The sequence below is a fragment of the Oncorhynchus mykiss genome, chromosome 4 (assembly GCF_057628025.1).
Source record: "Oncorhynchus mykiss isolate SJ-2025 chromosome 4, ASM5762802v1, whole genome shotgun sequence".
NCBI classification, from domain to species: domain Eukaryota; kingdom Metazoa; phylum Chordata; class Actinopteri; order Salmoniformes; family Salmonidae; genus Oncorhynchus; species Oncorhynchus mykiss.
Genome location: NC_143025.1, coordinates 83,435,620 through 83,463,442, shown reverse-complemented (window position 1 = coordinate 83,463,442; position 27,823 = coordinate 83,435,620). Strand labels below are relative to the sequence as shown.

General features: G+C 43.9%; 1 protein-coding gene across 1 annotated transcript; it reads right to left on the bottom strand.

Annotated features, from left to right (window-relative positions):
- Positions 1–251: 251 nt before the first annotated feature.
- Positions 252–20,815, bottom strand: LOC110522534 (homeobox protein Meis2-like). The gene is made up of 13 exons (XM_036976143.2): positions 20,243–20,815; positions 19,654–19,883; positions 19,133–19,274; positions 18,835–18,885; positions 18,224–18,274; positions 17,865–18,011; positions 15,083–15,197; positions 9,136–9,275; positions 5,668–5,744; positions 3,501–3,559; positions 2,803–2,892; positions 2,533–2,633; positions 252–1,405 (listed from the first exon to the last, which is right to left on the bottom strand). Exons 1-12 carry the CDS (start codon positions 20,258–20,260, stop codon positions 2,575–2,577), a joined length of 1,179 nt encoding a protein of 392 aa, XP_036832038.2. The 5' UTR covers positions 20,261–20,815; the 3' UTR covers positions 252–1,405; positions 2,533–2,574.
- Positions 20,816–27,823: the final 7,008 nt, after the last annotated feature.

The following is a 27,823-nucleotide window of genomic DNA, read 5'->3' as shown; positions in this document are numbered from 1 at the left end:
GTTTGTTAATACGAAAAAATATATATTTACAGAGACATGCAATATTTAATAAATGTCACGAAGTAGCTAATATGCAAATGTCGCCCAAACAGCAAACCAAAAAAAATAATTTATTTCAAAGGTTATCCAACTGAATTAGGTCACAGTATCATATTATAGTATTAACTCAAGCTCTAACTTTTCTTTCTCTCCTCAAAAGTTTTTTTCTTTCACAGGAGAAATGGAATATGTGCTGAAAAAAGACTCTGAGGTCAAGTTTTAAAATTGTTTTTTATTTTGGTCTTTAGTGCAGAAACCCTTTCCTTCTTCCTGTGTGCTATAAAACTATTGTGACATGATCTAAATGGAAGTCGGTCCAAGATCCACCTTACCAGTGTGACGTCAATCCATCAGCTCTTTAGTCTGAATTCAGGACAACACAGAACAATCCAAATCAAAACAGAATAATAACAAATATATGAAATGCATTCAGTGCATGGGTAATAAAAGCAACTGGGCCACATTCAGAATACAAATAAAAAGAGGGCTTGTTTTTTTGTTGGGAGCTGGATGGGGCTGCCGTCTGCAGTATCTGAGACAAGCTCCAGGCTGCAGACTCCGAGGCAATCTCTCTCTTTCTCTCTTTCTCTCTGTTCCACAGCACACAGGATTAGTGATAAACTCTCACTCCATAAACTAATGATCACAAAGCGCAAACATGGAGAAAACAGTCAAATGTAAAAGCACAAGTCTATACACCACAACAGTTAGTAAAACTCTTCATACTCCTTTTAGATATTCCACAGTGGTTGTTTTCAAATGGTGTGTTCATAAGATGAAGTGTGTGTATTTGTTTGAGTGTGTGTGTGTGTGTGTGTGTGTGTGTGTGTGTGTGTGTGTGTGTGTGTGTGTGTGTATGTGTGTGTGTGTGTGTGTGTGTGTGTGTGTGTGTGTGTGTGTGTGTGTGTGTGTGAGAGAGAGAGGGAATGTGTGTTAGTGTGTGTGTGTGCCGGCTGTGTCAATATATCTCGGGCAAAGACTAAAAAGTTCTTGTCCCTGTGGTCCACCATTGTAGAAAAATAAATAAATAATTTTAAAAAGAAAACAAAAAATGTGTCAAAATGTGTTTGAGGTCCTTTTAGCTTCCGTTGTTCATACAGAAGTCTTTTTTTGTTTTGGAAGATTGTTGTCTGCAAATGTTGTTGTTTTTGTTGTTGTTTATTAGTAGATCCTCGTCTTCCTCCAGGCGTGGGGTTATTAAAGGTCAATGTGGGCGGCGTTTGTGCAGATGTGGGTGTGGTCCTCCATGCTCCAGTGGGGAGGTGAGGTGGGCGTCGTCAGATGACAGGTACAGGTGTGACTGGGGCGGAGTCACACGCTCATTGGAACCAAGTGGCAGGATTTTCCCTGAGCAAACCATGGAGGCCTGTAACACGAAGAAGGAGCCTGGGTCAGTCTCTTATACAAACATACCCTAACACACTGCAAATACAGAACCAAAATCTTATGAGGTAAAGACAATGCTACACATGACTGAGTCAGACATAGGTCTTACAGCTTGTACATGCATTTGGACATTGCTGGTGCAGTGGTGCAATTCTTAAGGGATCTTTTAATAGACAAATGTTATGGCTCTGACTCCAATATGCATGGAATAAGTGCATTTTACTGCAAAACAACCCCACATGGAACCCTGGGTAAATTTACAGCCGTCACAATCAGCATATGGTCTTGCCACAGATTAAATTAAGGGAGGAGAACAGCCTCCTGTATTACGCCATTACAGTAACCGGTCAATGATTATTCAATGAGAAATGATTGGTTGAAATATTCTCAAAATGATATTATTATTCAGCTTGAGTGAATAAGATATCTCTATGTGGACTGTATTCTAAATGTTGGCTCTGCACCCTCGCTGCTATCACCCTCGTGCTCTTTGGACTTGATTAGCAAAATCAGTGAAATGTCGGAAAAGGGAAAAGGGGCTGTGTTGGTGGAACTGGCATCCGGGGAAGATTGAGGCGAACGCGGGGCTCTCTATTTACATATAAAGAGCTCAATTAATCAAGGTAAGTGTCATTATAGCTTGGCTCATTGAGCAGTGGAGTGTGGATGTTAAATAAAATCTGGTGAGCTCCAGTGCCTCCGGCAGGCAATACGTCTTGATTTGTGAACTGTCAGCAGGGCCCAGAGAGCTGATAGGGCTGGAGGGGGACCGAGGGAGTCCAGAACCCCACATACTTAATCAGATTGAGCCCTGGAGAAGGAGAGGAGGATGGAAAGGAAAGAAAAATTGATAAAAAGGAATGGAGAGGGCTAGAAGAACAATGGAGGAGGGGGTGAGAAGGGGGGCAGATGAGGGAGAGAGGGTGAGCAATGTAGAGAGAGAGAGAGAGAGAGAGAGAGAGATGGAGAGATGGAGAGAGAGAGAGGGAGAGATGGAGAGAGAGAGAGAGAGAGAGAGATGGAGAGATGGAGCGGAATAGAGGAACAATGGAGGGGGGCTTGTGGGTGAAAAATGTAACAGGGGAGTGAGAATGAGGCTGTGCTTACTTCTCCATCTTCTTCTTCAGGCTTGCCTCGGTTGGACAGGGTTTACATGTAGTGCCACTGACCATCCATCCCCATATTCATTCCCATTCCACCCATTGGTCCTGCAGAATGAGTGACAGAGAGGGGAACTAATTACATGGTGCAATCACAGGTTCATATGACAATATACAATAATAATCCATGAATAGACAAACAGAACAGAAACAGATTTTAGGCTACATTGGTAGAAAGGGACAGATAACAGGGTGAGAATAAAGGTTGCTTATTTACCGCCAGGCCGAATCCCCAGGTGTTGCTGTCCGTCGAGGACAAAGCCTCCCATTGGTTGCCCGTCAGGGCTGTATGCCGTCCCCTGGCCCACTGTGCATGTACCATTAACAAGACATGGGTCAGTATACTGTATACTACTAGATTATAATTATATTTATATGGGTCAGTATAGAGATATAATACTAGATTATATTTATATTTATATTGGTCCGTATAGAGATATATAATACTAGACTGTAATTCTATTTCTATTGGTCAGTATAGAGATATAATACTAGATTGTAATTCTATTTCTACGGGTAACTATAGAGTTGTAATACTAGATTGTAATTCTATTTCTAAGGGTCCGTATAGAGCTATAATACTAGATTGTAATTATATTTCTGTAGGTCAGTATAGAGCTACAATACGAGATTATAATTATATTTCTATTGGTCAGTATAGAGATATAATATTAGATTGTAATTCTATTTCTACGGGTCAGTATAGAGCTATATTACTAGATTACAATTATATTTCTATTGGTCTGTATGTGTCGAAGCCAAAATACAGAAGAGATAAAGCATAAGAATAAAAGTGGCGTTCAAAACATCCTCATCTACATTACAAAATCATACAGTATAGTACAATTAAAAACATGACTGAGAAACAAAGCCATTGTATGTTATTATTTTGAACCAATTTAAATTGTGGTTTACCTGATCTGTTAGACTGGTCAATCATAGGCTGTACTATTCTCCTCCTGGCGTTGATGAACCTGGAGAGGAAGAGAGAAGCAGGAGAGAATTCAAACCAACATGGAATACACAGTACATGAAGCTTCTCCTTGGCTTTAGATCTCCTTGGCATTCATCTTCCTGGTCTGCTTAAAGGCCAACTCCACCCCAAAAACGATCTATTTGTCTTTGTCTCATTAGTCCCATCTGTCCATCATATGATGCATCATATGGGCAAGATTTCTGTGTTTTGAAAGTTACATATCTTGAAAACTTCATTGTTGACACACAAAACATGTTGGGACTATATCAATAATGGAGTAATGAAACAAATATAAGTTCTTTAAGATAATCATACACAATCAAAACATTCAGCAATCAAACAGAATATGACAATTTCCTGCGCCAGTTTTACTAGTATTCCAATGTCCCGTGTCTTCAGGGATTAGGTTTATAATCGGTCTTATTCTTATTGACATGATCTGGGGTATTAGAAGACAGCCACATAGCTTACCATATCTATTGATTTGGGTTTATCCCCTTCAGCCTCAGGCTGTAATAAGGCTAAACGTTTGGCCAATTTCGGTCAGAGACGTACCACTATATCCAACAGGACCCAACAGGAACCAGCAGGACCGGACAGATAGGTAAGCAAAGCATTCGCCTGCTTTGATAAGTGTTTGAATTAGATCCATTAATAAAACTAATATAATTCTTTACTCCTCGGGATTGGAGGAGCACGTCTATGTAATTAAGTGTGTTGAGAACCCAATGTGGATTCTGGGATGGGGGAGGATTAATCACAAGAAGCCAAAGTCAAATCCTTTATTCCGAACCTGACCCTGTGTAAACTCAAAGTCAAATCCTTTATTCCAAACCTGACCCTGTGTAAACTCAAAGTCAAATCCTTTATTCCAAACCTGACCCTGTGTAAACTCAAAGTCAAATCCTTTATTCCAAACCTGACCCTGTGTAAACTCAAAGTCAAATCCTTTATTCCAAACCTGACCCTGTGTAAACTCAAAGTCAAATCCTTTATTCCAAACCTGACCCTGTGTAAACTCAAAGTCAAATCCTTTATTCCAAACCTGACCCTGTGTAAACTCAAAGTCAAATCCTTTATTCCAAACCTGACCCTGTGTAAACTCAAAGTCAAATCCTTTATTCCAAACCTGACCCTGTGTAAACTCAGTCAAATCCTTTATTCCAAACCTGACCCTGTGTAAACTCAAAGTCAAATCCTTTATTCCAAACCTGACCCTGTGTAAACTCAAAGTCAAATCCTTTATTCCAAACCTGACCCTGCGTAAACTCAAAGTCAAATCCTTTATTCCAAACCTGACCCTGTGTAAACTCAAAGTCAAATCCTTTATTCCAAACCTGACCCTGTGTAAACTCAAAGTCAAATCCTTTATTCCAAACCTGACCCTGTGTAAACTCAAAGTCAAGTGATACCTTTTAGATAACACACCAGAAGTGCAATCTCGAAACCAAATCCCAACCCCCCCCCCCCCCCGGATCTGTTCCTCTTTCTTCTGTGACCATTACATTGGACCCCGCCCCCCTTCCCAAAATTGGATAAGCCATCTACAAAGGGGCCAGGTTGCCGGGCCTTAAATATGCTTTAATCCATCATGTCATACATGTAAAATGAGGCTGAGGGATTGTAAGGGGACGAGAGGGGGGTTACATCTCCCTGTTAATGTTTCCCAGACAGTGAAGATAGATTGAGTATGTTTAACACTTCCATTTTAGTTCCCTTTCCAAAGAGCAGAACATAGAATGTGCACCCTTCGTCAAAAACATGGCTGTAGCATAGATTTAGATAGAAGCCTATGAGCCAGTCCTGGAAGGAGGTATGAAGGAAAGAAGGAAAGGAATCAAGGAGAGAATGAAGCACAAGGATTAGGTTTAGGGTTATAGCGTTAGGATTAGGATTAGGGTTAGCGTTAGGGTTAGCGTTAGCTTTAGGGTTAGCGTTAGGGTTAGGGTTAGTGTTAGCTTTAGGGTTAGCGTTAGGGTTAGTGTTAGCTTTAGGGTTAGCGTTAGCTTTAGGGTTAGCGTTAGGGTTAGGGTTAGTGTTAGCTTTAGGGTTAGCGTTAGTGTTAGCTTTAGGGTTAGGGTGGGGCCTTGGGTGTTAGCTACTCACCAGTTGTTCACTTGCAGGATGGTGAGGCCTGTGTCCTGTGCTAGCTGCTTCTTCTGTTCCTCTGAAGGGTAGGGGTGCTGTGGTACACAGAGGACAGAAAAAACTACATCTTCAGTAAAAAAAACAAAAAAACACCCAGCTTGCATTCATTTACAAACGATCAAACGATCATGTCTAGACAGAAACACACGTCACATACGACTAGGGGTTAGGGTTAGACAGAAACACACCTCGCATACGACCAGGGGCATTCCATTCACAACCTAAGGTAAAGTCAAACTCAGGAAATGTAATCAAATGTAATGTAGACTCGCATCTGACCCTTGGCTAATATACACACAAGTCAATCTCCCTAGTTAGCATAAGCACAAGTGAACAACCAAGTCTGACCACTGATTGGCTCATGAACACTTTGGGCTCAAAGCGTGTGGCATTGTTTGACATTATTTGACATGATTTGACAAATGATCAAATGCGATACAAAGGAACACAATGGAGACCTTTGTTAGTGCCTGAATAGGGCCTGGCCCCTGTCCCCCTGTCCCCTGCCTCTCTGCTGGCGGTGTGACAGTGGGAGGAGGGCGGCAGATTGCAGACAGGGTACAGGGTGGTGGGCGCTGTCAGGGCTGCAGCCACCTCCTGTGGTCACCGGGTGAGGAATGAGCTCGAAACAACTTCATTTTTAAACAGGTCTTTCAGTCACACACACACACACACACACAAACACAGGAGCACACACACACAGTCACAGTCACACACAAACACAAACACTGTCACACACACACACAGACACACATAAACCGCAATGGTGGTGACAAAAGCCATTGTTGCCACAACCGATCGTCATGGTGACCTCCCAGCTTGGTGTCTGACAGTCTAGTGATGGATGGCTCAGTGCTCCTCCCTCAACCCAGCAGAACGTCTCTATCTTCCTAAATAAAACCCTCTGCTAATGTTTCCAGTCCAATCCACAGTGTTGTCACATTGGGGCCTCTCTCCAATGCCTAACCCTTATCAGCTATGTTACTTTACTCAGGTCACCTGTCATTGAGCTGTGGTTAAACAAGACTTATTCCTCTGAACTCCAATTGGGCCTCAAGGTTGAACAAGACTTATTACTCTGAACTCCAACAGGGCATCACGGTGGAACAAGACTTATTCCTCTGAGCTCCAATAGGGTCTCAAGGTTGAACAAGACTTATTCCTCAGAGCTCCAATAAGGTCTCAAGGTTGAACAAGACTTATTCCTCTGAACTCCAATAGGGCCTCAAGGTTGAACAAGACTTATTCCTCAGAGCTCCAATAAGGTCTCAAGGTTGAACAAGACTTATTCCTCTGAACTCCAATAGGGCCTCAAGGTTGAACAAGACTTATTCCTCAGAGCTCCAATAAGGTCTCAAGGTTGAACAAGACTTATTCCTCTGAGCTCCAATAGGGTCTTAAGGTTGAACAAGACTTATTCCTTTTGAGCTCCAATAGGGTCTTAAGGTTGAACAAGACTTATTCCTCTGAGCTCCAATAGGGCCTCAAGGTTGAACAAGACTTATTCCTCTGAGCTCCAATAGGGCCTCAAGGTTGAACAAGACTTATTCCTCTGAGCTCCAATAGGGTCTTAAGGTTGAACAAGACTTATCCATCTGACCTCCAATAGGGCCTCAAGGATGAACAATATTTATTCCTTTGAGCTCCAATAAGGTCTCAATGTGGAACAATAGTTATTCCTCTGAGCTCCAATAAGGTCTCAAGGTTGAACAAGACTTATTCCTTTGAGTTCCAATAGGGCATCAAGGTTGAACAAGACAATCCCTTGAGTTCCAATAGGGCATCAAGGTTGAACAAGAAATTAATTTGAGTTCCAATAGGGCATCAAGGTTGAACAAGAAATTAATTTGAGTTCCAATAGGGCATCAAGGTTGAACAAGAAATTCCTTTGAGTTCCAATAGGGCATCAAGGTTGAACAAGAAATTCCTTTGAGTTCCAATAGGGCATCAAGGTTGAACAAGAAATTCCTTTGAGTTCCAATAGGACATCAAGGTTGAACAAGAAATTAATTTGAGCTCCAACAGGGCCTCATGGTTGAACAAGAAATTCCTTTGAGCTCCAACAGGGCCTCATGGTTGAACAAGAGCACCCTTTTATAGCTGTGTTTTTGCGAAATGCAATGTATGTTTGTAGAAACTAATTCAATACTTTAGCATTAAAAAGAGAGCTTCACAAAGATCTGTCTAAGTCAGCATGTAGGTGGAGGTCTAAAACCAACAGTTACTGTATGACCATGCTAACAGGCCAAAAATGAATCCTAGAATGAATCTAAATCTTCCATTGCTGCTTTCTCTGTACTGTTGTAGAGGAGGATCTTTAGAGTTCCTCCTCAGAACAGGAGCACAACAGCTGAAGGCTGTTGTGGGGTATCTAGAGAAAGAACCTCTCTCCCCTTTTCAGACCCCAGCCTCAACGGTAAAGTCGGGACAAAACATAATCCGTCTCCTTCACCCTCTGTGGCCCGCTGAATGGCTGATCGCCTGGGTGTTGCAATGGGACCATTCAGAGGACATCGATGGGCCAAAGTCCCCCTTACACCGTGTTTACGAGCCACATCCTTCCATGACAAACACTTGTGCTTAACCAGTGAGGCTGAAAAGAGACAGGGAACAGAGATGATTCAATGATGATTCAATTAGCCTTCCTTTCCTTCTTCTTTGTTATCTCTCCAATCTAAAGGTTCTTACTTCCTGTACAGGAGATGTGTGACAGATTTTCACCCAGAAAACAAATAAGCAGCTTTGAAAACATCTACGAGTGGAGAGGAGAAAAGTAGAAAACCAGAGGAGAAGGAGGAGGAGTCAGAGACTGCAGCGCTGTCTATTGGGTCTGGAGATAAAAGGTGAAACTCTCCTGGTTGGAAATCGTTGGAATGTCAGATAGTCCTTCTGAGCCTGAACAGAGGAGTTGCATTCTGGTAAAGTAGTCTATTCTGTTTTTGTAAAAACGAAGTTCAGACGCTCAGTATAGTGGCATTATTCCTAAGTGTTGTATAATGGAGATACTGCAGTTAGACAAAATACACTACTTGTCTTTTATACAGCCCACTGTTCCCTTGAGCCACAACGACTGTTTTTTTACAAATAAAAAAATCACAGGGAAAATCATTTGGCGAAGCACTACAATGTCACAGACCAATGCCCCTGTGTTGTGACATGACTGAGTGTTGGATGCAGTAACTTGTATTACTATTACCCCCAGGAGTATGTGGCCTACCCACATGGGGAACGTGGGAAGATTCAGAAGACAAAACATGGGCCTCATGGTTAAATGCATGATAGTCATGACCAGTTGCACAAGAGGGTGTACTTTGGGCAGAGCAAGACGTGTTTGGGGTAACAGTAAGCAAAAAAGGTTGAGAACCATCCCAGCAGTGGAGTCTGGTTAGGGCTGGAGCTAGGGCCAGGACGGGCCTGCTGTCTTACCGTGAGGTGCTGGAAGAGCCACGCTCGCATTATATTGGTGGCCACTTTGGGGAAGATACCTCTCTTCTTCTGTCTCTTCTTGTCCAGGTCATCCTCGTCTCCTGTACCCGGCGACGCCAGACTGTTGTCGAGGCCATCTCCTAAAACAAGAGAAAAAGTAGCCACAAGGGATATGTTAGGAGATGTCTTTAACTTAGAAACATCACCTCCATTCGCCAGAAACACACACTGAAAGGGTAGCAGAGGTCTAGGGCAAAGCAACAGCATAGCAACAGAAGATTCCACATCTTCCACATTTGCACAACCTCATTCACATTCTGCTACAGTTTTGGATAATGTAGAGGGGCATATACTGTAGTGACAGAGCTCAATAAAAAATGATGAGCCTGTAATTCAATCTGAGCAGCATGATTGACATGAAGTAATGGCTGTTAGAGCCAGGCTGTAAGTTTCACATGAAGAACTGACTGTTAGAGCCAGGCTGTAAGTTTCACATGAAGTACTGACTGTTAGAGCCAGCCTGTAAGTTTCACATGAAGTACTGACTGTTAGAGCCAGGCTGTACGTTTCACATGAAGTACTGACTGTTAGAGCCAGGCTGTACGTTTCACATGAAGTACTGACTGTTAGAGCCAGGCTGTACGTTTCACATGAAGTACTGACTGTTAGAGCCAGGCTGTACGTTTCACATGAAGTACTGACTGTTAGAGCCAGGCTGTAAGTTTCACATGAAGTACTGACTGTTAGAGCCAGGCTGTAAGTTTCACATGAAGTACTGACTGTTAGAGCCAGGCTGTAAGTTTCACATGAAGTACTGACTGTTAGAGCCAGGCTGTACGTTTCACATGAAGTACTGACTGTTAGAGTCAGGCTGTAAGTTTCACATGAAGTACTGACTGTTAGACCCAGGTTGCAGGCTTGACATGAAGTAAGAGCCGTGGCCAGACACAATGCGCAGGCAGCATTTTTATTTAGCCACTGGGGAGCCAGGCCCAGCCAATCAGAATACATTTTTTCCCCACAAAAGGGCTTTATTGCAGACAGAAATACTCCTCAGTTTCATCAGCTGTCCAGGTGGCTGATCTCAGACAAGAGAGAAAGCCGGATGTCGTGGGCTGGCGTGATTACACATGGTCTGCGGTTGTGAGGCCAGATGGACGTACTGACAAATTCTCTAAAACGATGTTGGAGGCGGCTTATGGTAAAAAAACATTCAATTCTCTGGTAACAGCTCTGGTGGACGTTCCAGTAGTCAGCATGCCAATTGCACGCTCCCTCAAAACTTGAGACATATGTGACATTGTGTTGTGTGACAAAACTGCATATTTTAGAGTGGACTTTTATTGTCCGCAGCACAAGGTGCACCAGTGTAATGATCATGCTGTTTAATCAGCGTCTTGATATGCCACACCTGTCAGGTGGATGGATTCTCTTGGCAAAGGAGAAATGCTCACTAAGATGGATGTAAACAAATTTATGCACAAAATATGTGAAAAATACAATTATTGTGTATATGGAAATTTTCTGGGATCTTTTATTTCAGATCATGAAACATGGGACCAACACTTTAAATATTGTGTTTATATTTTTGCCCAGTAGAGATATTCCACAATTTGATAAAGACAAATGGTTTAGTTGTAAAAAAAAAGAGGGAAAAATGTCACAATAACAAAAATAACAATTGTGACCTCATAGTTAAGGTATGACATCACAAAACACAACAAACCCCCTCACCTGTGAAGTTGAAAGCAGGGCGTTCCTTTTGTCTATGTGTGCTAAGGATGTTTGGGTGGATGGAGGGGGGTGTTATGGGGCTGGGGGGGTTGCGGTCATTCCCCCTCAAGCCCCCCAAGTGTTCAGTGACCTACCCTACCCCTACCCCTTCCACCTTCACACCCCCCTCCAGTCTGTCTGTGTTGGATTGTCTGACTCACACTGCGACACACACACACACGCACGCACGCACGCACACACACACACACACACACAGCCACACAACACACACACACACAACCACACAACACACACAGACTCTCTCTCTCTCCTACTGGCATTATTGTTTCAATGAGAACCTTCTCATGGATCAAGGCTCGAAGGCTCCCTTTTAAACTGAGATTTCCGCGGCTTCCGCCCCTGCCCTCGCTCCACATTGCTCTTCATCACAGAACCTTCTGTGCACTCTCTCTCCCTCTCTTTCTCTCTCTCTCTCTGTCTCTTTCCTCTCTCTCCGCCATTAATTGTGCATCAGCCGAGATGATTTTCTTTTAACAGTGGTGGTTATTTTTCTTGCCCTCGGGGCAGAGATGCCTTGAAAGCCTGCCTGCAGGGGATGTGAATAATGCATCTGAGAGACTCCTCCCCGGAGGCGGGACTGGAACCCTACTTTTCATAAGATTTGCCCTGGCATGTCTTTTTGTTTTTGGGGATACATCAATCAAAGGGGCTCCTATATATGCACCCATAATCATGCATAAATATTTCAGCTAATGAATATTGACATTAAAAAGGATGACTTGGACTGAGTGGGGTTGGAGGGGAGTGGTGTGTTGGGTTGGGGATGGGGGCAGGAGCGGTGGTGTTCTGATGGATGGTGTAGTCCAAGTCAAGGACAGGGCAGGTTGTTTGACCACTGTCTCCTTTGCTTATGTGATGCTTTACTTTGTGTGTCCACTATTCCTTATCCTCTCTGTTCATAGATGTTATAACAAGCTTTTATAACAGGTTTCTTTTCTAAGATTTTGGTCTTATGACCAAAAATGAGGAGGTTTGTTGTGGGAAGAGAGGTCTTGGAGGATGGTGCTGAAGAGATCTGTCGTTTCAGAGAGGACAGTTAATATCCTTTCTCACAGGCTAGGAGAGACATTTTGTTCAGAAATACCTTGAGTGGTGAAATAATCAATAAAAAAACGATACCTATCAATGACTAAACATTTGGGCTGGTGCGGGTGATCAAAATGACAAAAATCCATGTTGGTCATTTTAAATGAGTTATGTATCTGTTTCTGTACCAAATAACTGAAACCAATGGAAGAGAGAATGAGGGAAAGAATGAAAAATAGGAAGTCACCTGCACGGCCTAATTATATCTAAGGAGCGTCAACCCCTCCTGGCCCCCCTCCTCCTCTCCCCCCAGCCCTCTCTTTTTTCCTGCTCCAGAGAGGGAAGGCCGCAGGGCAGATCCTCTGCTACGCTAATCGCTTCTGACTGTTCCCTGGCAACTCAGCCAATCTAAGCAGTGTGACAGTGCACTACTCTCAAAATCGTACCCGTGGAACTCTCCTCCCGTGGCCTAGCCCCTCGCCTGCCTACCCCGCTCCCTCCCTGCTTGCCTGCCCCGCTCCCTTCCTCCCTCCCCCCCTGCGTGCCTGCCCCAGTGACCGGACTGCTGCCGTGGGGAATGCTGGAGTACTGCCTCGGGCACTTTAGGGAAAACAGCACCCTAAGATATGAAGAAGAGAGGCATCCTTGGCTGGCTTCCAACCCCCAACACCCTACTCTAAACCCCTCTCTCTCCCTCTCTCGGTCTCTCCTTCTCTCTCCCTCTATCTTCCTCTCTATGTCTCTCCTTCTCTCTCTCCCTCTCTCTTCCTCTCTGTCTCTCCTCTTTCTCCCTTTCTCTTCCTCTCTCTCATCAACAACACAACAACATCAGCGACCAGTGCTCCTACAGTTAGGTATAAACTGGGACAACTAGATGAGGCAAGAGAATCCACATGATGACATGGCCATATCAGACAAAGTGCAGGGTTGGCTATTAGCTAACAGAACTGATTGCTGTATTCTGGCCTGCATCAGTGATGGGAACACAATGCAGCTTGCCTAATGAGCTCACCTGGACCTGATCCATCACCAATGACACTTCTCAGCCCCTCCTGTTATTACCCATGATGCACACTGCTAAATGGGAGATGTTGTCTGGAAGCTTTCCAAGACACTGGGAATCCTATACTGATGTTGATGAATAGATCTAGAATCGTTCCTCCCAGAGGCCTTTATCCTATTGATTGGAGTGTAAGGGCTGGATTAAGATGAACACTTCTAGTTCTTGCGCCTCTCTCCCTTGTTATTTGTGAGAGCATCTTGTCACAGATTATATGGGGACATTACCCTGGAGTGTCATTGGTATGTCACCACCAGCAGTTCTGGATTCCATTTTCGGTGGTATCCGGGGAGACAAAAAGATGCACTGACTGCATCCTGTTTCTTCCCGCTCTGCATTCCCCTCTTTGTAAACGCTAGTGTACAGCGGCTTCACAGCAGCAGGTTCCCCTTGGCTTCCTTTCCTTTTTTTATGATGGATATTCCAAGCGCCACCCCCCAAAAACATTCTTAGGATAGCTCATCCCTTTTAGAACTGTCCCTGTGCCCTATCTATCTGAGAGTCACTCTGGGGGAGCTGGAATCAAAGACATTCCCCTGTGCATATCACACACCTTACAAGAAAACAACCAAAGACTACATAAGCCAATGGGGTAGCGGTTAGCTACATGGCTAACATAGCCACTAAGCCATAACTACACCACCAACCAACCACACATCAACTACCTGTGGTTGATACTAACCATACTAACCACAATTCTCCCCCATTAGATAAGACTGTAGGTTAACCCTTTTAAGGCTTTTATCATTGGCCCACACAACCATGACTAATGTCCATTAGGACAATAGGAGCTCCCTCATATTAGGTACTTTGAAGAGCATCAGTAATCTCCTAGCCAGGCCTGCACTACTGACATAAAGGCCCCGCTTTGGCCCCCAGGTCCCTTCCAATGTTAAAAGTGTTCACTTTCCTCATCCCCTTTAATGAGTAAAGGGATGGAAACAAGGGATGAAAACAAGGGATGAAAACAAGGGATGAAAATAATGGATGAAAACAAGGGATGAAAACATAGCAGTCCCCAGGAGGACTACGTGGAGCAGCAGGTGGGCAGGGAAGCATCAGATCCTGCTACCAGAGGACTGGGACTCCCCTTTGTTCCTCCATACATAAAGTGGATCTGTCCTTCCCAGCTCCACGGCAGGGGTTATTGTGCTTCCCCAGCCTCTATGCATTCTCTACCCAGGTCAAAAGGGCAGGGAGACGTGGACTTTGGATGTTCCCTCGCTTTTGTTTTTTTTAAATAAACAACTCCAGAGGAACCAAGGAAAAAGCCATTCACACCATCCTCTTCCCCTCTCTTTGCTGACAATACAATTCACATAGTCAGATTTACTGTGTTAGGGCATACAATGACATTAAACATGACATGGATACTAGGCTAAGTGAAATTCGTTGAACATGTTTTTCAGATATTTAGGATAACTGAAGAAACTGTGGTAAAATCAGAACGAGGAATAAACTTAATCTTTGCTTCTGACTGTCCTTTCATCCTCTGAATTGCTCTTGTCTTGCAAAACATCCTGCCATTGTTTAGCTCAATGCCCTGCTATTGATGCCTGATGGGCAGAGGGTGGTAAGTTGCTTTAAAGTCTATTCTATTTTTACTGTGGCCATAGGAGAGAAAAACAAAAACAAGTCATAAAACCCTTATAGCCTCCAATGAGCTCATCACAGGCCAAATGAACAGCCGGCCCACGGACAGAAAGCCAAGTAGGCTATTATACAGCAATACTGGACACAGTCATGCAAAACCAGTAATTGGCAATAATTACCCTCATCATATCAGATTCAACTTTTGAACTTTATCACCTGACCTGGATAAGTGATAAAACTACAAAGTCACCATCAAAACCCAACAAACTAGCTGTTGATTCAACAACAACCTCTTTTCTCAACATTATCTGAATGATAAGAATGGAGAAACAATAACTGCTTATCATTATGATCTGCTTATCATTCATCTAAAGCCCACAAGTAGAGAAAAGACCACTGTCTTTGCATGAGGTCAGCACTGAGGTTAACCTTTGATATGATATTGAGTCTAAAGAGAAGCTGTGGTTCTCTTACCGAGTTCGCTGCTGTTGTCCCCACTCTGGGAGATGTGGCCCCCGCTGGAGGGCCCCGGGGTGCCCACGGAGGGCGTGGAGTGGGCGTCATCCAGGTCTCTCCAGGACGCTGGGTTCTGGGGTCAAAAGAGAGGGTCATCAACATATCCCCCGTCCCGACCACACAACAGCAGAGGAGGGAGAGAAAGAGAGAGAGAGTGAGAGAGAGGGAGAGAGAGAGATAGAGAGAGAGAGAAAGTAAGAAAGAAAGAAAGAAAGAAAGAAAGAAAGAAAGAAAGAAAGAAAGAAAGAAAGAAAGAAAGAAAGAAAGAAAGAGATCACATTAGAGAAGTGGATACAGAATGCCATAACTGAAAGTCAATGTAACTCCCTAACACACACACAAACATACACACTCAAACACACACAAACCCAGCCAATTTACCACAGCGCACAATATGACCATGTGGTCAATAAGAAAATAGAATATGTCCAAAAAAATCCCTAATCCAATAATCCAACAATCTAAATTACCATTTTCCCTGAGACTGAGACGGTGGTAAAATCAAATCAAATCAAATCAAAACGTTAAAGCTGATATTCAGCTGCTCTAGCTAATACTGTAGAGCCAAAGCAATCAGCACCAGAGCTCCTGCAACACTTCTTTCTTTCCTCTATCCTCCGGTGTCTTGACTGATTCTGAAGCCCAGTGGTCTCTCCGAACACCTATTTATTGGGCCATATATGCACAGGGACCAGGGTACTTAGACAGTCTAAAGCTGAGGGCCAAACAGCAGAGCAACCTCTTCAGCCTCTTGGCGTCAGCTGTTCGCCGGATGGTGCTCAGATGAAGAGCTCAGCCAACGACAAGAATAATCACAGCAACAATGGCAGCGCAGTGTGAATGAGGCCTCTCGACGAGCTCGATGAGCAGACCCCTTTTCCATCCCAACACACAGTAATTAGAAAGCTGTTTGTGTGGCGTCCCCATTCAAAGTGCCATGTGTTTCCACGTTTATCAAGCTAATGAAGGGGGTTCTTTACTCACTCACACCCCAGCTGTTAAGATTACATTAATTTCAGATACAGTGCGGTCTATCCTTCTTTAAAATGTATCTTCCAAACTGAGATCCATAAAGGCAGAGAAGTTAAAATAATACAAATAGGTCATAAATTATGACATCATAACTGATTCCAACTGATCTTCAATAACACATTTTTCAAGCCAGTCATCTCGTAACTCAGATGAGTCTTCTTACTCTGCAAGTTTGTGATATCAACACGAATATTGAGCTGTTCTCTCTTGGATATAGGCTGGGTTGTGGACTCCCTCAGACATTTCCAAAAAAGAGGCAGAGTTGGTGTGTCACAAAGAGAACCAACATACTGTAGAACTCTCCCTCATTGTGAGGTTTAGCTGCCTTCCCTGTAGAAATAGAACTGGTAGAGTGAACAGAATTCTAAACTCCTGAAGATTTGTCATGAACTTCTCACACGTAAACTAAATCAAATCAAATCACATTTTATTTGATCACATACACGCGTTTAGCAGATGTTATTGCAGGTGTAGCGAAATGCTTGTGTTTCTAGCTCCAACAGTACAGTAATATCTAACAAGTAATATCGAAACAATTTCACAACAATAAACACAATACACACAAATCTAAGTAAAGGAATGGAATTTAAAATATATTTACACTACCGGTCAAAAGTTTTCAAACATCTACTTATTCAAGGGTTTTTCTTTATTTTTACTATTTTCTACATTGTAGAATAATAGTGAAGACATCAAAACTATGACATAACACATATGGAATCATGTGGTAACCAAAAAAGTGTTAAACAAAGCTACAAATATTTTGTATTTGAGATTCTTCAAATAAACCTACTTAGTATACAGGACAGCAATGTAATATGAGGAATCTCCCCAACACAAAGTTTATGCCATTGCCCCAGTACCAGAGGGTTATTAAGGAACCAGGATATCAGAATCGACATGTGGGAGTAGAAAGAGCCCGTGTAGGGGCACCCTATAGGCCCATGGATTGACAAAGACCCTCCTCTTTACCGACAATAGTAATCCAATTGGTTTAGCATTCAAGTGGAAAATCAAACACTAGTCCCCAACAGGACACACATCCAGCTGTACTCTTCATCATGCAGGCTAAATAATCATCAACACCATCATCAACATCATCATCATCATCATCACCACCATCATCAACATCATCCTCATCATCATCACCATCTTCATCATCATCCTCATCACCACCATCCTCATCATCATCATCACCACCACCAACATCATCATCACCATCATCATCATCTTCCTCATCATCATCACCATCATCATCATCATCATCATCTTCCTCATCATCATCACCATCATCATCATCATCATCAACCTATAAAATAGATGATTTGTACAATAGAGCTGAAAAAGGGGAACAAATCCTTCTCTCATTCCTCCTCTTTTTAAGAAGACATGAGAGCTCTACGAAACTTCCCTCAGTACACATCACCCTTAGCACTCTTTTTTGCAGACATGTAGGTGCATTGAATTACTCTTTTGTTGATAAGTTATTAATACAATAACTGTTTAATAGTAACCAGTAAATTCAATGTTAGACCGTTTATTTTAAAAACTGTCCATTAAATTTGTTATATATTAAACTGACTCACAATTATGCTAAATTGCCCATTATCTTGAAATGATAGTTTTGTACATCCTAAACACCATGCTATTAGCAGCACCCCTTGCAAGAATTAGCACCAGTATGTAATTTCGAAGCCTAGACACTCACGTGATCTGCTAGATTTGTGGAGGATCCCGTCAGGTCATCTAAGTCAGATTTGCAGCCATCTCGATCGTCCATGACCAAGTCGATGGGCATTTTGCCTTTCAAACAACTGATGTACCGATGGCAGAAGTTGTCGCAGAGCTCATGTACCTATTCAATGAAAATTCGTGTTAGCAGCACCCTTACAAGATCGGTGCCACAGCCATGTGTAGGACTATGTGCGTTAGAGTAAAATATTACACTTCAAGAAGTTAAAGCTATGCTGTTATGGGTGATTGTATAACGTTCATACAAAAAATTATAATAACAAAAAAGCAAAGAGTAAAGCATTAAATATAGGTTTACAATAAAACATAATTTACCTTCTCTAATTCTAAAAGATGAAACCGCAATACTTGAATAGCTTGGATCATCTGGAAAAAAAGAACAGAACATTTAGGATTTAGTCATGCTGACATGTTTGCCTCAAATGAATAGTAACTAGGCCTAATAACACCATACATTGATGATTAGTAACTAGGCCTATGTAATAACACCATACATTAATGAATAGTAACTAGGCCTATGTAATAACACCATACATTAATGAACAGTAACTAGGCCAATGTAATAACACCATAAATTAATGAATGCACACTGTAGGCCTATACAGTAAAGTAGCCATATGTTACAGTATGTTACATGACTTAAAACAATGTATTTTCTTAATCAAATAGATGCTTTAGCAGAGCAATGGTTCCTAGACAGTCCCTGGTTTTGGGATGCCCAAGGCAAGGACCTCCGCGGCTACCCGCTGCAGAGGCGCAAAATAGGCCTTTGACCACGACTCGTCTGCGTTTCCTGTTGCTCCTTCAATGGAACGTTCTGAATTTTCGTGTTGTATTTAAACAAAGTGAAACAAGACAATATGACACGATTTATCCAGCTGCGCAATTGATGCGTAAAAAGTGGACATGCAAGTTAACTGGCTTACCAAATTGTCCACCTCTTGATTCGATGAAAATAACGGTTTTTCTGCCCGTATCTACAGAGAATGCATGATATTAGTATATTGTCTGCATACCGCAATCAATCCATCAATCTATCAATCAAACAGGCAAGCAATCAAACAATCCATTCATCTGTCCATCAATTATCAAACATAAAAAAAGTAAAATATTATTAACGTTTAAAAGCAAAGATAATGTCTAAAGCAGGCTATACAACCCCCCACTCCTATCGTTATCTATAGTTTAGGTCATAAAAAAGGGCTTATCATAAACCACAAGTACCTGTTTTGCAAAGACAGCGATGTCTTCGTTGAAGGAGTCTGAGGAGCAGACATCGCCACCCGCTACTCCAGGCTCCCTGGGCGTGCAGGTCGCCAACTCACACTTCTCAAACACCAAGGCGAGCAGAGGGAACAACGGGTGACTGCAACATGATGCAGACAAAACATCAACGTCAATTAGACCAGGAATGTTAAATACACGTTTTGTTTAAGTGGACTGTATTGTATTTAAGGTTTCATAATCCGTGTCTTGTATTTGTTTTTAGCCTAGCATAGCTGATAAATGTGAAGTGTCTCCACTCAGGATAAGGGCCACAATCTTACCCGTAAAACACATTATTTTCAAAATGTGGCATTGACATAAACTCGATTTATGCACGTAGCCTATGTCAAGTTAGGATTTGGTTCTAATTTCTCTAAATGTCGATAAATACCCTATTCACTTCTAAATGTTATGAGTATAGGTCTAACAAGAATAAGAAAACCTAGCAGACACTAATGTGGAATATTTCTGATGCGCACCCATAGATTTGATCTTTGTCTCTTTTTAATGCGTCGTTCACCACGCTGCCCATGCTGGGCATGATGTTGTGGGGTGCGTGGGATCCATAGTGCTGGGTTGGATGTGCAGTCGGACCATGGTTCAAGTGGTGGACTTGCGGAAGCGTCCGGGGAGCATGGGGGTCTCCATACATGGACGCCGGGAGTCCAACTCCGTCCATCCCAACACCATAGTGGGACAGCTCATCGTACTGGATGGAGAAAGACAGAGTTACATGTGAGAAACTCGTGGACTGTCAGTTGGTATGCTTCTATCACGGATTTATCGTAGGCTACAGACATCCCCCCAAACACAAGCCTTTACTCATGAGAATGACAGTGAACATTAATTAATGTAATCAAATTTCCCATGGGTGGAAAACAGAACAACTAGTCTAATGCAGGCTGCAGACTGCTGAGAAAAGCTCAATTTGTAGGCTACTTGTATGTGGAGCGTTGAGATGTTCTCAGGCTGTCCAGATTACTTATGAGTAAATTAGGTTCGATCAACATGAGGCAGAAGTTTAAAGTCAAATAAGAAATTATACATTGCAACTGCACTAAGGCCTACCCTTTGCGCCATCGACATGCGCCTGTCTTGGAGATAAAAAGGTAAAACACAGGGAATAAGTCAGTCCGCAGAGAAGGTGGTGTATCAAGTTAATGCCTTTTACATCCAGTTGAGAATTGTAATCCGCAGTGGCAATAAAGAAGAAACCCGCAGCAAGGTGAAGATGTGTATTTTTCAACAAGAAAAAAAATATTGCAATAGCCGAAATGGAAAAATCACCATAACGGGTAAGACCAAGTAGAACCTTCGGTTCATAAAAGTTTTTTAAGCGCATCAACAACTCGCATGTATCGGTCCTGCTGTCAATCACTGAGACCGGTTGTCAAGGTAATCTAAATACGGTGTACAGAGATTATTAGTTCCAGAAGGCAATCTATTCCTCCAACGCACAGCTTTTGAATGAAATCTAATAAGAAAGACTATATCGATGCGTCGGTCCTCGTGGCCATTTCCTCCGGCTCTGAAACGTGAGGGTGTCAGCGAATGTTAGCAGGTTGGCCGTGAGCGCGCTTATAGGATAGACTGGCTCCACTGATCAGCGGGAGAAGGTGATGACGGAACCCGGAAAGAGGGAGGGTGCAACCAGTCCCATACGGTTAAATAAAGGGGGATTGGAGCAATGCCTGTGACACGCTAGCGAATGTTGTTTGCATTGGATAAGGCAAACGGTGACGCAAAAATAACAGTCACCAAGAAAGGCATTTGGTAGATGGCAATTCAACACTTTAACTATTCCCCTTGAACGTTACCGTCAAGAAAACTGCATGTATTTGTTTTTAAATGACCTAACTTGCCCAACTGTCTGTCTGATGCTTATAACGCAAGGTGTCTGGCGCAAGAGCGTTGAGATGGGAAAAGTGCAGTCTTGAGAAGAGATGAGAATGATAGCCCTAAGGGTTTGGAGTATGGTAAAAATGACAATTATTTCCCCCTTTCTGTGGTAATGATCCAGGTAAAATCATAGGCGTACATCATGCATAACATAGGCACAAAACAGGAGTTGAATTTCTGCGCGAATAGCCCTCACTCACTAAGCAGCCTTGACATTGGTAACTCAGTCATATTTTTAATATGGCAAACATTTTGCCTATATTTAAAATATTTTTGGCACATAGTTTGGTCTATATGACAGATCAGGGTGCCTTGAAGTAGGCCTGCTGGTCGAGCGCATGGTTTGTATAACGATGCAGTTAACATAGTTTACCCGAACAGACAATGTATAGAGTGGTCAGCGTATTGTGTCTGAGAATGTGGGAATGCTGTAGGCGTGTTGGCCCGAATTATCCCAGTCTCTCGGCGTTCCCTTCCTTGAAATGGACACCATATATTGTTAGAAAAAATGGTTAATTTGGGCTCTATATATAGAACCTTTAGGGCTTCCGTGTGAAGCAAGCGAAATAACACATTTTGGTGATATAGAACATTTAAAACATTAAAGAGGGTAGCAAAAAAAATACTTTTTCGACCAAAACTTGCCTTCTGGACGGACCAACAACATGTGCATCAAGGAATGTATGTGGTTTACAGAGAGATACTGGGCAGATACAGAAAGATTGCCTTATCATTTTGTTGGGACAAATGTTTGAAATACATTATGAAACATCCTGATTTGAAGGTAAGGTTTAGTCTAAGTAAAAAAATATTTGGACATGGGCAGTTATGAAATGCATTTATACATAATTATAAACTATTATTTACATACTAGGAAGATAGTTCATTTTATATGGCTAATAATAGGCATATCTCATAATACTTTTTTAAACTTGACTGCAGGGAGGAAATAATGAACGTTTTTGAAGAACAGGAAAAGTAATGATAATAGATGTTGATATTGGAAATAGGTTTAAAATTACTGGAAATTAAATGTGTATTTTGTATTCGTCAATCATTTACGTTAGAATAAAAAATGCATGCAAAAACAGTATATACAAACCCAAATAACAAAATGTAAATATTCGCTTCATTATTAGATTGCAATAAAGAACAGACATATATTTTTATTCCAATGAAATGAAAGAGATTAAATGTAAATAAAGTCCATTGGAGTAAAACAAACTCGACATAATGACATAATAAGGCTTAACGCATTTTGTTCCTCCCCTGAAGCTTATGGAGACAGGAATATGTTCGATTCCAATGTTTAAAACAATAGCAGCTTGGCAATGACCACATTTCTTCGAATGTTTGTTTAAAACGGTTCATACGCGGAATACAAAAATAAAACGTCGGATCTTGATAAATCTGTCCCCTTTTAGCACTCCTGTTCGGGTAAGTATAGCCTATCTAGCCAACCAAAACAATTGGTTCGGGTCAGCAAGAACATTACCTCACTTCACTGACATATGATAACAGACCCTCAACTTTAAAAATGTAAGCTAGAGTGCTCATAGCTGCCTGAAGATCTGTAGGTTAGTCCTACGGCTACCAACTCAAGGCCTAGTATGACAGACCTGACTCTTCTGTAGGCTGCTCCAATTTCTCTGTGACGTTAGAGAATATTAGGAGTGACATCACTGATAAACCTGCCCTAATTTCTGAAGATGACACCTTATGAAACCAATTGGATTTTAAATGGTTATGAAGTTACTGAATTCCATTGCAATTTAGCGGCTTGAGGAAATTAGCCTCCCGACCTTTGAGGTTTGAACAATATTTTGTTTAAAATGGTAAAAAAAAAAAAAAACGTTTATATAGGTCTATAACAACATGTTATGTGTAATTAATATAATCCATAACCTTATTGAAAAAATACAGACTACCAAGCAAAGCATTCTCTTTATATAATTAATCATGCACAATGTTACCTTAACTTTGATTGAAATTTACAAGCTGCTTTGAGATAAGCTCATATGAATTGAAATAAAATGGAAAATAAACGACTCACTTTTATCTTCATTATTACAAACACTGTGAGGAGGAACAATAAATACTCTTAATCAGGTGGTAATTTCTTTTCACCCAAATATGCATTTAATTTATAATTTTTTCTGTGTTAAAATAATCTTACACACGGACCTTTGATATTCTATGCTGGTGAATTACCATTTGAATTATAAATAGCCTAACTATACAGAAATAAGAAAAACATTCACCATGCCTGGGGCTAAATTCTCCCATCACACGTTATTTCCTACTACTCTCCTCCATTTCCTCTTCTCCCCATTTCTCCTCCTTTGTGTTTACCTCCCCACCTCCCCCTCCCACTCTCTCGCCCAGCCAGTGATCTGAACGCAGGCTGATTCAGGTTGTCATGCCTGTCTTAAATGTAATACATTACCATCTTCCCCACATCTGAGCATCCTCCAACCTTCCACCATGCAGAAAGCAGGACCACGACCCACCACCATCCCTGAACGCCTCCCCGGTGCCTCCCCCCATCTTCCCCACCTCCACCCCCCACCCTCAGCCCTGGTCTGCCTTCCTCTGTCACACGTTATCCTGTGTCCCAGTGAGAATCATTAGCAATGTCAGGACTGGACAGGGAAAGGAGGCCAGCAGAGACTGGGGTGGGGTGTGTGTGTGTATGTGTGCAGGCGTGTGTTTTTGCTGACATGCATGTGTCTGTGTGTATGTGTGTGAGGCAGGGTAGTGGATTGGTAAGCAATGGTCTGTGTAGGGAGATAGTGAGAGGTGGAGAGAGGGTGGGTGATGAATGGTAAACAGTATGCATGTGACAGGTCTCAGAGTTTGGCTGAGAGGAGCTGTTAGTGGTGCTGTGGAACTGTTTGTGGAGCTGTTTGTGGAGCTGTGTGTGGAACTGTTTGTGGAGCTGTGTGTGGAGCTGTTTGGGGAGCTGTGCGTGGAGCTGTGTGTGGAACTGTTTGTGGAGCTGTTTGTGGAGCTGTGTGTGGAGCTGTTTGGGGAGCTGTGCGTGGAGCTGTGTGTGGAACTGTTTGTGGAGCTGTTTGTGGAGCTGTGTGTGGAACTGTTTGTGGAGCTGTGTGTGGAACTGTGTGTGGTGCTGTGGAACTGTTTGTGGAGCTGTGTGTAGAGCTGTGTGGAGCTGTGTGTGGAGCTGTGTGTGGTGCTGTGTGTGGTGCTGTGGAACTGTCTGTGGAGCTGTATGTGGAGCTGTGGAACTGTTTGTGGAGCTGTGGAACTGTTTGTGGAGCTGTTTGTGGAGCTGTGTGTGGAGCTGCGGAAGTGTTTGTGGAAGTGTTTGTGGAGCTGTGTGTAGAGCTGTTTGTGGAGCTGTGTGTAGAGCTGTGTGGAGCTGTGTGTGGAGCTGTGTGTGGAGCTGTGTGTGGTGCTGTGGAACTGTTTGTGGAGCTGTATGTGGAGCTGTGGAACTGTTTGTGGAGCTGTGGAACTGTTTGTGGAGCTGTTTGTGGAGCTGTATGTGGAGCTGTGGAAGTGTTTGTGGAGCTGTGGAACTGTTTGTGGAGCTGTATGTGGAGCTGTGGAACTGTTTGTGGAGCTGTGGAACTGTTTGTGGAGCTGTTTGTGGAGCTGTGTGTGGAGCTGTGGAAGTGTTTGTGGAAGTGTTTGTGGAGCTGTGTGTGGAGCTGTGGAACTGTTTGTGGAGCTGTGGAACTGTTTGTGGAGCTGTTTGTGGAGCTGTGTGTGGAGCTGTGGAAGTGTTTGTGGAAGTGTTTGTGGAGCTGTTTGTGGAGCTGTGTGTGGAGCTGTGTGTGGAGCTGTGTGTGGTGCTGTGGAACTGTTTGTGGAGCTGTGTGTAGAGCTATGTGTAGAGCTGTGTGTGGAGCTGTGTGTGGTGCTGTGGAACTGTTTGTGGAGCTGTTTGTGGAGCTGTGTGTGGAGCTGTGGAACTGTTTGTGGAGCTGTGGAACTGTTTGTGGAGCTGTGGAACTGTTTGTGGAGCTGTATGTGGAGCTGTTTGTGGAGCTGTGGAACTGTTTGTGGAGCTGTATGTGGAGCTGTGTGTGGAGCTGTATGTGGAGCTGTTTGTGGAGCTGTGTGTGGAGCTGTGGAAGTGTTTGTGGAAGTGTTTGTGGAGCTGTGTGTGGAGCTGTGGAATTGTTTGTGGAGCTGTGGAACTGTTTGTGGAGCTGTTTGTGGAGCTGTGTGTGGAGCTGTGGAAGTGTTTGTGGAAGTGTTTGTGGAGCTGTGTGTGGTGCTGTGTGTGGAGCTGTGTGCGGTGCTGTGGAACTGTTTGTGGAGCTGTGTGTGGAACTGTGTGTGGTGCTGTGTGTGGAGCTGTGTGTGGAGCTGTGTGTGGAGCTGTGTGTGAAGCTGTGTGTGGAACTGTGTGTGGAGCTGTGTGTGGTGCTGTATGTGGTGCTGTGGAACTGTGTGTGGAACTGTTTGTGGAGCTGTGTGTGGAGCTGTGTGTGGTGCTGTGGAAATGTTTGTGGAGCTGTGTGTGGAACTGTGTGTGGAGCTGTGTGTGGTGCTGTGGAACTGTGTGTGGAGCTCTGTGTGGAGCTGTTTGTGGAGCTGTATGTGGTGCTGTGGAACTGTGTGTGGAGCTGTGTGTGGAACTGTTCGTGGAGCTGTGTGTGGAGCTGTGTGTGGAGCTGTGTGTGGAGCTGTGTGTGGAGCTGTGTGTGGAGCTGTGTGTGGAGCTGTGGAACTGTTTGTGAAGCTGTGTGTGGAGCTGTTTGTGGAGCTGTGTGTGGAGCTGTGTGTGGAGCTGTTTGTGGAGCTGTGGAACTGTTTGTGGAGCTGTGTGTGGAGCTGTTTGGGGAGCTGTTTGTGGAGCTGTGTGTGGAGCTGTTTGGGGAGCTGTGCGTGGAGCTGTGTGTGGAGCTGTTTGGGGAGCTGTTTGTGGAGCTGTGTGTGGAACTGTTTGTGGAGCTGTGTGTGGAGCTGTGTGTAGAGCTGTTTGTGGAGCTGTGGAACTGTTTGTGGAGCTCTGTGTGGAGCTGTGTTTGGAACTGTGTGTGGAACTGTGGAACTGTTTGTGGTGCTGTGGAGCTGTGTGTGGAGCTGTGGAGCTGTGTGTGGAGCTGTGTGTGGAGCTGTGTGTGGAGCTGTGTGTGGAGCTGTGGAGCTGTGTGTGGAGCTGTGGAGCTGTGTGTGGAGCTGTGGAGCTGTGTTTGGAACTGTGTGTGGAACTGTGGAACTGTTTGTGGTGCTGTGGAGCTGTGTGTGGAGCTGTGGAGCTGTGTGTGGAGCTGTGTGTGGAGCTGTGTGTGGAGCTGTGTGTGGAGCTTTGGAGCTGTGTGTGGAGCCATGGAGCTGTGTGGGGAACTGTGGAGCTGTGTGTGGAACTGAGGAGCTGGGTGTGGAGCTGTGTGTGGAGCTGTGTGTGGAGCTGTGGATCTGTGTGTGGAGCTGTGGAGTTGTGTGTGGAACTGTGGAGCTGTGTGTGGAGTTGTGTGTGGAGCTGTGTGTGGAACTGTGGAGCTGTGTGTTGAGCTGTGTGTGAAGCTGTGGAGCTGTGTGTGGAGCTGTGTGTGGAACTGTGGAGCTGTGTGTGGAGCTGTGTGTGGAACTGTGGAGCTGTGTGTGGAGCTGTGTGTGAAGCTGTGGAACTGTGTGTGGAGCTGTGTGTGGAACTGTGAAGCTGTGGAACTGTGTGTTGAGCTGTGTATGGAACTGTGGATCTGTGTGTGGAGCTGTGTGTGGAGCTGTGGAGTTGTGTGTGGAGCTGTGTGTGGAACTGTGGAGCTGTGTGTTGAACTGTGTGTGAAGCTGTGGAGCTGTGTGTGGAGCTGTGTGTAGAGCTGTGGAGCTGTGTGTGGAGCTGCGTGCGGAGATGTATGTGAAGCTGCGTGTGGAACTGTGGAGCTGTGTTTGGAGCTGTGTGTTAAGCTGTGGAATTGTGTGTGGAGCTGTGGAGCTGTGCGTGGAGCTGTGTGTGGAGCTGTGTGTGGAACTGTGGAGCTGTGTGTGGAACTGTGGAGCTGTGTGTGGAGCTGTGTGTGGAGCTGTGGAGCTGTGTGTGGATCTGTAGAGCTGTGTGTGGAGCTGCTGGTGGAGCTGTGTGTGGAGCTGTGTGTGGAACTGTGGAGCTGTGTGTGGAGCTGTGTGTGGAGCTGTGTGTGGAACTGTGGAGCTGTGTGTGGAGCTGTGTGTGAAGCTGTGGAACTGTGTGTGGAGCTGTGGAGCTGTGTTTGGAGCTGTGGAACTGTGTGTGGAGCTGTGGAGTTGTGTGAGGAGCTGTGTGTGGAGCTGTGGAGTTGTGTGTGGAGCTGTGTGTGGAGCTGTGGAGCTGTGTGTGGAGCTGTGGAGCTGTGTGTGGAGCTGTGTGTGGAGCTGTGTGTGGAGCTGTGTGTGGAGCTTTGGAGCTGTGTGTGGAGCCATGGAGCTGTGTGGGGAACTGTGGAGCTGTGTGTGGAACTGAGGAGCTGGGTGTGGAGCTGTGTGTGGAGCTGTGTGTGGAGCTGTGGATCTGTGTGTGGAGCTGTGGAGTTGTGTGTGGAACTGTGGAGCTGTGTGTGGAGTTGTGTGTGGAGCTGTGTGTGGAACTGTGGAGCTGTGTGTTGAGCTGTGTGTGAAGCTGTGGAGCTGTGTGTGGAGCTGTGTGTGGAACTGTGGAGCTGTGTGTGGAGCTGTGTGTGGAACTGTGGAGCTGTGTGTGGAGCTGTGTGTGAAGCTGTGGAACTGTGTGTGGAGCTGTGTGTGGAACTGTGAAGCTGTGGAACTGTGTGTTGAGCTGTGTATGGAACTGTGGAT